General features: G+C 41.6%; 2 protein-coding genes across 5 annotated transcripts in view; both read left to right on the forward strand.

Annotated features, from left to right (window-relative positions):
- Positions 1–1,667, forward strand: part of flot1a (flotillin 1a) — a 7,070-nt gene extending 5,403 nt beyond the window's left edge. For 2 of the 3 annotated variants that reach the window (XM_019870770.1, XM_019870768.1), the window contains exons 11-12: positions 218–379; positions 686–1,667. In XM_019870770.1, coding sequence (XP_019726329.1) covers positions 218–379; positions 686–706 — 183 coding nt within the window. In that variant the 3' untranslated portion in view covers positions 707–1,667. Of the gene's footprint in view, positions 1–11; positions 117–217; positions 380–685 lie in introns of all 3 variants that reach the window. The other variant, XM_019870769.1, reaches the window with a different exon arrangement.
- A 1,164-nt stretch (positions 1,668–2,831) lies between these two features.
- herpud2 (HERPUD family member 2) lies at positions 2,832–7,235 on the forward strand. 2 transcript variants are annotated; one of them, XM_019870884.1, is made up of 9 exons: positions 2,832–2,925; positions 3,308–3,501; positions 4,046–4,123; positions 4,274–4,375; positions 4,543–4,646; positions 4,902–5,015; positions 5,105–5,395; positions 5,726–5,834; positions 6,453–7,235. In XM_019870884.1, exons 2-9 carry the CDS (start codon positions 3,352–3,354, stop codon positions 6,618–6,620), a joined length of 1,116 nt encoding a protein of 371 aa, XP_019726443.1. In that variant the 5' UTR covers positions 2,832–2,925; positions 3,308–3,351; the 3' UTR covers positions 6,621–7,235. The 2 variants fall into 2 exon arrangements, with proteins under 2 accessions (XP_019726443.1, XP_019726442.1); XM_019870883.1 differs by having other exon boundaries at positions 2,836–2,925; positions 3,304–3,501.
- The last annotated feature ends 3,086 nt before the right edge of the window (positions 7,236–10,321 follow it).

The raw sequence follows: 10,321 nt of genomic DNA on the forward strand, positions 1-10,321 counted from the left end.
GCGCCGTGGAGGCCAAGGGCCGCGCCGAGGCGGAGCAGATGGCCAAGAAGGCCGCTGCCTTCCAGCTGTACGGCAGCGGCGCCATGGTGGACATGTTGCTGGAAAAATTGCCCCTGGTGAGACACGCACAAGTCCAGGGTGGACTTTAGCTCAAGAGGGCAAAACCCGACAGAAAATGGTAGACAGACGTACTCGGTTTTGCACCTGCTTCCACTAGATGGCGGAAGAGATCAGCAAGCCTCTGTGTGAAGCCAACAAAGTGACCATGGTGTCCAGCGGAGGCGAGGTTGGAGCCGCCAAACTGTCGGGCGAGGTTCTGGACATTATGACCCGCCTCCCCGACACGCTGGAGAAGCTCACCGGCATCAACATCGCCCAGGTCAAACACACACACACACACACACACACACACACACACACACACACACACACACACACACACACACACACACACAAAACCTCACACACACACACAGAAAACCTCCATTCCTTTTATGATTCGGAAAACAGGATGCTGTTCCAAATTGAGAAAAAAATGCATACCAATTCCCATCATTGTGCCTTTTCCGTATGTTACTTTCTTCTGGCTTCTGATTGGCTGAATAGGATTTTGAAAACTCCCGCTATTTTCCGAAAGCGCCCGTTAACCCCGCCTCCCTCTCTCTGTCATCACTCCCCATTTCAGGTCAGCTCCCGCAGTGGCTGAGGAAGAGCGGCCGGTATCTTGGTCAGCTGCATTGACCACCACCACCACCACCACCACCACCACCACCATCATCATTTTTTTGTTGCTACGCGTATGGCTCACTAACAGTATTAACAAATTTTGCATTATGTTGGCTGTGGTGGGCACTGCATTTTGTTGCAAATATAGAAATCATCAATACTATATATATTAAAAAATATACATATATATAATATACACACCGCATGATACGGTGTCACGTACGTCATCTGGAGCTGTTCACAATATTTATCTAAGAACATGACAAAGAGCATTGAAACGATAACTTGAAGGACACTGTAGGTTCGGAATGAGTAAAGCATTAGACTGACGCTCTGACAGACAATTTGCTGAAAGCAACAAGCGATCTGAATGTGATGAGACATGACGGGGGGAATGGAATAGAAATGAAAACTGATGAAGATATCAAAATTCAGGTCATAGAGGTTGTTACTACGAAGCTCTCAAATGGCAAGTGCTACTCCCCTTACTGACTTTATGTCCACTCATCCAGCGATGGAAGGTTGCAATTTCGAAACACAAACTATTTATGTGTTTATGTATTCATTCATTTCTTCTTTTTTTCTGTCACCAAATGTCAATAGTTAATTACTCGTAGAGAGAAGAAGTCACGGTAGTTAGCTCGTGTAGCATTGCTCAGGTGTGCACTGAAGTGAGGCAATGCGCACCTACTTTTGTGGAATGTTTATGGATGCATCACTCTTGCATTTGGTCATATTTGTGTGCTTGGCCTCACTCGGTTAGTGTCAACTATTCAAAATGGCTTGTCGTACAAGTTTACGTATAACACACAATTGGTTCAATATTTACTATCTCCAGAAAAGATCTTGCTGTGTGAAAATGGGTCGTATATGTATGTACCCAACTAACTCTTACTAATATGCTTTTTTTTTTTTTTTAATAAATTTGCTTTTCAAAGGTGGTTAATTGCCTACTTGTTTATGCATCAGCACACAAGTGAGACTCATACAGATTCATTAAACAGAAAAGTACTTTTTTAGAAGACCAATTTATTAAAATAATTTTTGATTGTTTATTTAGTATTTTAGTTTTAGGTTTCCATTAACAGTGAGCTATTATCATTAAAATGGTGAAAAACATACATTTGTATTTTATACATCTATAAAATAACTTAGTTGACACCTCTAAAAAAGTTGATTGTCAATAGGTTGCCACAAGATGACGACAAAGTACGACAAGAAGGCTCTCAACTCAATTTCGGTTTTGAACAACAGCTAATGTTCTGAATTGAATCGGGTTTTGTGAATGATTCCAATTTAACATTGTTGCTTATAAACAGCTCTGACTAAATGTATGTAGATGCAATCAGCTAGTAACATTCACAAGATGCGTGCACGTGTGCGGATAGCCACCTTGGTTTTCGACTCCTCCAATCGCGAGGCCAGCTGGTCCAACATGCTGACCGAACTCTGCGTCCTCTGAGCTCAAATAAAACTGAAATGTCGAGTGTCTCCAGTCCAGCGCTTTCAAACGCGAGAGTTCATCTCGGTCTGATCGTTTTATCACCTAATTAGCAAAAATGTGAACTTGAAATACTCAGCTTTCTGTTCTTTTCAAATTTACACAGGGTTAAATACTGTAATGGTGTGCCCCCACACCCCAGTGGCCGAAAGTGGAATTACACTGAAAACATTCAAACTCCCACTGGTGAAAAGGAGCAGGAGAGAGAAGCGGCAGTAAAACAGGCCAAAATGTAGTAACACAAAATACAGGATTGTGGCAAGGCGGGACTCGTGCATGGAACCAGTTCGAATGGAAAAACTTCTAAACACCGTGACATTTCCTCCTCCTTGGCCGATTAGTTCTTCCACTACCTACTGTTAAGGTGCTACAAAGTGTATGTATAAGGTATGATACATGTGGTACAGATTTTTTACTTCTATATCTTGTCAGTTAAAAAAATACCTCACTCAATTTATATGCCCCACTTTATGTATTCCCCAGGCCCATCCCTATTTAATAAAGGAGTAGAAATTGGGTTCGAAGATAGAAAGTCAAAGTAAACAAACGACAGAAAAATAAGTGGAATTTCGTGTCCTGAACACTAGGGGGGGGGGCGCCATTTCACCTTTGAGTTCGTTGCAACACGTTATTGTAGCAGACGAGGAAGAAGACATACTAGACAGCTGGGCTCGGCGGGGTAGGAGTAAACAGTCAAGGTAAACCCAATTTATCCTTTTTTATATCAACCCACACATTAAATGATCATTCTATTTTGCTTTTGAGATGCGTCAAGGAATGTTTTTTTTTCATGTGCTTAACACAATCGAACCCACCAAGCTGCTGAAAATCCACTGGGGCTAATGTCAGCTGAGCTAGTTGCGTCTACAGCCTACATTGAAGTCCCGAACCGAGCCGATTGTGTAGTTATTACGATGCATTAACCAGTTTCGGCCCGTACTGAAGTACATTTTAGTACACAGTCAATGACAATTTTATAATGTTATGAAATGTCGGACTGTTACAGCATGCTATCATTCGTGGTGCGTAAATGAGCTCCTCATTGTAATGTCTTTTTTTTTTTCTTCCCCGCATAGCCAGAGATGAACTTCACGTAACGTTTGGTGTTTCCTGAATGCTTAAGAATGATGGCTCAAGGTGTAATGGACGGTCCGGTTACACTTGTCATCAGAGCGCCGAACCAGAAATATGACGACCAGACTATTAATTGCTGCCAGAACTGGACTGTGGAGAAACTCAAAGCCCATTTGTCAGATGTGTATCCGAGCAAACCGGTGAGTATTCCACAACACATCAATCCTCGTCACAAGCTGTTATATACCTGAAGTAGGGACGTGACCCCCCCCCCCTAAAAAAAAAAAAAAAAAAAAAAACTGCAAAAACACTGTGTGAAAAGAGTTTTGAAAAAAAAAAACAATACAATACGAGCATTGATGGACATGTGGAAGCCAGGTCATGAGTTCAGGCAGCGTGTCTGTTCTATTTTGGTACAGTTTAAAACCTCAAGACGAGTAAAGTGATTAGATTGTTAGTGGTATGGTTGAGCTTTGAGAACATTCCCTTTCCATTAAGTTTTACATAGCAACATTATATATATTGGTGGTAGTAGTGGGCATCAAAGAATTTTGCAAAGGGGCCACATGAGAAACTGAAACGCTTGTCCAGGGCCAAGTTAACACGCTGACCTCAACTTTGTGCTTATTAGTATTTCGAAACATTGTCTTGTTTCAATCAATTGCTATGTGTTAGAATTTTCCTTTTTAAATTTACAAACAGTTCACTTCACCTCACTTTTTTTTTTTTTTTTTTTTTAAAAAGAGCTCCAAAGATCAGAGACTGGTGTATTCCGGCAAGCTGCTTTTGGACCACTTTACTTTAAAAGATGTACTCAGAAAGGTAAGTATTCACTTTCCTGCTCTTCTTATATCCCGCCGCAATCTTTTACGGCGGCGCCTTTTGTGTTGTCTTCGAACTGCTCTCTTTCAGAAGTAGAACGACACATTTGTGTTTTTCGAAGCACTAACTATTTGTAACGGCATTTTACAGCAAGATGAGTACCATATGCTCCATCTGGTCTGCCCCTCGCCAACTCCTCCCAGCTCCCCAAGCGTCACCCGCAAGCCTCGGGAGAGCACGGCCGAACCCGCGGTGAGTTCACCGATTGACGTTGCTCCTCTCTCCTCTTTCCCACAATTTCATCAGTCGCGACACTTTGTTTCATCATTCGCCTTCATGCTGCAAGTGGTCCCAGGAGACGATGGAGGATGTCGACTCAAAAGCCCCGTTGAACCATAATTGGATGCTCTTGTTGACAGGTCACTCAACCTGCTTCCTTCCCTAGTCAACACAGCCAATCGGAGAGCAATGACGGCCGTGTAGCCTTCTCTTACGACCAGTTGCATCAACAATTCACAAACAGGTAATTTGTGATTTAAAATTTGTATATATGGATGTAAAAACAACAATTATTTGCAATGTCGAATCATATTTAAACATGACTACTCGTTCTTACATGTTTAAAGTGTAGTTGGGGGGAAAAAAAAAGATTCAGTACAGTATAGCAGTACAGAATATTCAGTCCGGGTTAGTTACTGGTGTAAAAAAAATCATCGGCAGCAATGAGAACTTTAAACGGCGTTCACAAAGTTGGTAATGTGACGGTCTCTTTTTCTAGTTGGAGTCATTTCTCTGCAATGTCGACCCCTCCCACAAACGCGACCCCCTATTACAACCCTCTGACGCTCATGTGGTGGCAGCAGCTGTATGCTCGGCAGTACTACATGCACTAGTAAGCCTCTTCACTTGACGACTCGACCATTCCCGGGCGGTAGTATCATCATTTGAAATCTCAACTTCTCTCTTCACTTCCCTCAACAGTCATTTACTCGCAGCCTCCTCCCAAAACCTAAGCCACGACCTGCCCAGGACTCACGGCCTCCCCCAGGCGGACCCCCTTAGCCAGCGTCCGCGAGCGGATCGCCGCGGCAACCCCGAAGTGGAGATGAACGCCCAAGGAGGGGAGATACTGAACGAGGAGGATCTCAACCGGGATTGGCTGGACTGGGTTTACACGTTTTCCCGGGCCGCCGTCTTACTCAGTATCGTGTACTTCTACTCGTCCTTCAGTCGCTTTCTCATGGTGATGACGGCCATGCTGGTGCTTTACCTGTGAGTGAAGTTTTTTTTTTTTCGAGGTCCCTTTCCCATGTGTGTTTTTTTTTTTTTTTAATGAGCACAAGCAATACATTAACCTGTATTACAACATCAAATTTATTATACATAAATGTTTTGGTCTTATAGATCAGTAATGCAAACAAATCTGGTTTTAGCACCTCATCTGATGGTTCATGAAACAGTATGTCAACATGGACATCACTCAACTTATCGAGGGACTATTTTTTTGGGGGGGGGGGGCAAAGCAGTTTGTGATGGCTATCTATTACAAGATGTTTTTTTTTTTTTTTTGTTTACATGTGTAATGTCAATTTTCTTTTCCAGTCACCAGGCCGGCTGGTTTCCCTTCAACCTAGAGAACGAACTCCAGCTTCCTGGAGAAAACCAGGAAGAGATGGAGGCAGAGCTACACAACAATGATCTTCATGGAATGGTATTTGCGCGTGTATGTGTGTCCGCTTCCATCGGTATTGTTTGAGAGCCATTTCTAAAATATTCCAAAAAAAAAGATTCGTTCCAATTTGACAACATTCCGGCAATAATAACAAAAGAACCATCGATGCGTTTTCTCGACCGCTTATGCTCGCTAGGCCCAGATTCAAATGCACAACCTCTGAACTGTGAGGCGGAAGCGCCTCAGAAATAAACACTGAAATGAATACTCATGAAAAGTGAACGTGAGTATTTCAGTCAAGGCAGAATTACGAGTGGTTGTGCATTTGACCCATTTTTTACCTTGAGCGCAGCCTCTCTTCTTGGCGTAGTATCGGGACTTACAGATCTGCTTTATTTCTCTTAAGCCTATTTTGGACCAAATCATTTCAAGACACCAGTCCTAAGAGGATGTTATCTTTGTGATACGGCTATATTCCGCCATCATGGCTTGATCGTGAAGGAGTGACATCAATAAAAAGGCATGCTGTAGTGATATAACTCATCACGGGGGAAAAAAAATATGCATGACGTACAAAACGCTTCGGTGGCAGAATGAAATCATTGAAACGGTATTATTTTGCATCAATCCTACTCAGCTGCAATCGTCCTTTTGCAGGAACATGTGGCAGATGACAGCTCCGATGATGACGAAAGCGGAGAGGAAGGAGCGGAGGACCCGAACCGTGTCATCCCGCAAACGGGCATCCTGTCCTCCATGTGGTCGTTCGTCATCACCTTTTTCATGTCTCTCATTCCCGAGGGACCGCAGAACGCTGCCAACTGAGCTGAACGTCTCGATCGGAGTCGAGTTTTTTTTTTTCACCACCACCGACTTCAATATAAAGCAGCGATCTGATCTGATCTGCTCTGCTCGTGTTCGTTCGGCGTGATTAGGTGACGAATGGACATTGAATGGCTCTTAAAGTTTGATGGTGGTGCCATGTTAGCTTAGTCTGACTAACATGTCGTCTCTAATAATGTATTGAAAAGCATGAGACACATTGTGTAACCTGAATATAAGTAGACAAGATGCAATCCTCACATTGTGGGACGAGATGACTTAAAAAAAAAATGGTTCGACAGACTGATGGTGGAAGCGTTACGTTGTTCTGGCAGGCTGTGTGGAAGAACTGATTAAATATTAAAGGGCTGTTGTAGAACTGCCTGTCACTACAGTGCAGAGTTCATGGATTAGAATGACTGCTGCTGCTGTTACGTATTTAAAATGGAATCCTACGTAAGATAACATATTGAGTGGTTGATGGATGTGCTGTATTGGTTGCTGTTGTTTTTTTTTTTTTTTATTGGTCCAGATTTATCACCCTGAGCGAGACAAATAATGACTTAATCATGATGGGCTCCTTCCTGATGAAACTTTGGAAGTAAAACAAAATAATATTGATTTACACAAAAACCTGAGTGGTTGATGACATTTAAGGTGTGACTCATTGTTTGAGTTGACATTTGCACGTAATGCTCCCCAGATTACAGTGTAACTATTTGATTGCCAAAAAATTCCCGTGAAAATGGAGTTGGATGATCCATTCTTGTGACCGTGTGGATTTAAGTAAGGACAGCCAGACATGTATCCAACTGTTGAATATTTCGGAGCACTTTTTGCTCAACTTGTTCTCAAATAAGATGAAGGGCTGAAGATTGAATTTATAGAGACATTGCAATTTTTAAATCCCAAATGTTGCAATTAGGCACTGTAAGACCAAAACATTGATGTATTTTAAATCTCATGTTAATTACAAGACAGATTAATTCACCCCTTACGTGTTAAAAAAATACATGGGAGAACGATCTTGAAAACAATCACATATTAAATCACAATAGAGGGGAAGAAAGAAAATTTGCAGTTAGATTGCTTTTCAAAATTGTTCAGCCCGAATCAGGGTAAAAAGTACGAATGAAGTTACTAGACTTTTTTTTCCATGAAAAGAAACAACCAGGATAACCAAAACTCATAAGAATAGAGAAACATCAGTTTATATTATATTTATTGCTTTTCACCTTGACATACAGTGAGTCATCCTTCTTGCTAACTAGACAGTTTGCTTCACTTGAACACATCTCGACTTTGTTTCTGAACGCTGTTTTTTTTCTTGGTAGGCTTATACAAGATGTTGAGATTCAACATGTTTTTTTTTTGTGTCAAACGACTCGATTGGTCAGCATTCGCTTCCAGTTTGAAAACCGATTCGTATGGCAAGATCCAACCGAATGAAGTTAGCCATCCATGTTGCGAGCAAACAAACAGTCAAGATAGGACAACATAGCGCACGCGTAAAAATGTACAGTATTCGATTCGTCAATGGAAGATGAAATATGTCGGCAAACCGCCGTCTATGACTCGCGGCTCCAACTTTAATACAGACACGGCCGAGCGACACCTCAGTTAATAAATAGCGCACTGGTCCACTCGAAACTGATGCCTCTTCGTCTTTGGCATTTATTTACTGTATGCCACCGCGTGGATACGTGTACATGTATCGGAACACTTAATTAGAATTTCCAAGTACAACACTTGCACATAAAAGAGCTCTGACAAGGCACATCGTCACCACAGCTACACAACAAAGAGAGCGACAATTATTCCGTACCTGGATTATTAGCTAGTGTCATGAATCCAATAGACATGGGACATTTATTGCTAAAAACGAGACTGCGCTTAGCGAAAATTAGAACGGCTTTGTAGAACAGTATAAATGTCACATTTTAAGTACAAATATTTGCTTTGCATAAAATGTCACTAAAATACTTTTTTTTTTGTCCACCACACATACGCACACGATAAAGTAATACAGACAGTATAAAAATAGGTGCAACTAACTTGGGGGTGGGGGGGGGGGGACTGAGATTCTTTTTACCCACTACAACAACATTTGGCTGGTGGTGTTTTATGTGTGTGTGTGTGTGTTGTCAGCATCGTGAAAACAAAGCGGGACATGCCACAAAGTACAGTGGAACAACCAAGTTGTACAAAACAGCAAATACAATCATTTTTTCGCAAATCGCTGTTTTTTTTTGGGGGGGGGGGGCTGTACTGTTATACTGTTATTTTGTGGCGGAAAAAAAGTCCTGTCCACTATAAAAGTTGTGCTTTGCTGCCATCTTGTGGCGTTTTTGGCGCCAAGGAACAACGATCAAGTCGTTAATTTATTGTTATGCCATCATGTTGTGGTATCTACAAGCAATTAAACCTTTTATTAGAGTGGAGTGGGGTGGGTGTGGGGGCCTCGAAAAAGAAGTACCAGATTCAACAATGTCAGTTACGAGAAAGAATGCCCAAAGACAACATGCAGGATGCTAATCTTACCCACACATTGGCTGGCTGCTGGACACATTCATAACCCCTCGCACTGTATTGGGTTACACCACCAGTGAGGTTAAATTCTTTTAATGCTTGTGTGAGAAGGATTAAGATTTACAGCATACCTCACGCCGCCCTTTTCTTGTCAAGCTTAAAGTAGCAGTGACTGGTTTGTTGAGTGAGGTGGCAATGAACATATGAGAAGGGATTATTGGCCGGATATTTCCTGTCTACTGCGTTCACCAGTCTGGTGTTCAGTGATGGTGTCAGTTGAGTCGAGTGGCACATGTGCGAAGAATGTCTGTTCACGATTTAGAAAGACAATTTTTTTTCATGATCTCAAAGTGATGTTCGACGATGGTCTCCCATTTGTTGACAGCGAGAGTGAGAACAGGCACCGTGGAATATTTTAATAACTTTGTGTTTAAAGAGTGTGGGGGTAAAACGGCCCCCACACCCCTTAAATAATAATCCGTCCGTATTGCAAATTTTTACCTATCACATGGGGACTCACTGGCCATGACAAGCAATCCAAAATAATTTTTTCGATAATACGCTTCTTATAAGGTTCCACTGTACTTGGGAAAATCCTTTATTATTATTATTATTATTGTTATCATCATCATTTTTACCATGATAGCAGCACAGATAAGTAAAAACATGAGAATCAGCTAGGGGCATGGGATGTCAATGACTGCCGAGCTGTGGTGCTCTCAGTTTGAGTAAACATTCATAAATAAAATCACCAATTAAAAATGTGGTTGAGAGCGAGAGCGAGAGCGAGAGAGCGAGAGAGAGAGAGCGAGAGCGAGAGAGAGAGAGCGAGAGAGAGAGAGTTCTGTGACCAAAGCCAGAAATCCTGAGATCCCGGAGAAATGTCACCGAAAATTCTCAAAATAAATCGCAGGGAGAAGAAGCAACATTTAATAATTAAAAATAATAAGAAGGAAAAACAATGATCATAGTAACAATAATAATAATCCGACATTAGGATTCAGAGTGGGTAAGAAAGTACGCTAGCAAAGTGCTCATTGTACAGTACAGACTTCATATGGCCTCTGAAGTATTATTTTTACATAACATTACAGTAGATATAACCACGTTCATATTCAACATACACACATACACATATATATATATATATACACACATATATATATATATATATA

This window comes from Hippocampus comes, unplaced genomic scaffold (genome assembly GCF_001891065.2).
Source record: "Hippocampus comes isolate QL1 unplaced genomic scaffold, H_comes_QL1_v1.1 scaffold35, whole genome shotgun sequence".
NCBI classification, from domain to species: Eukaryota; Metazoa; Chordata; class Actinopteri; order Syngnathiformes; family Syngnathidae; genus Hippocampus; species Hippocampus comes.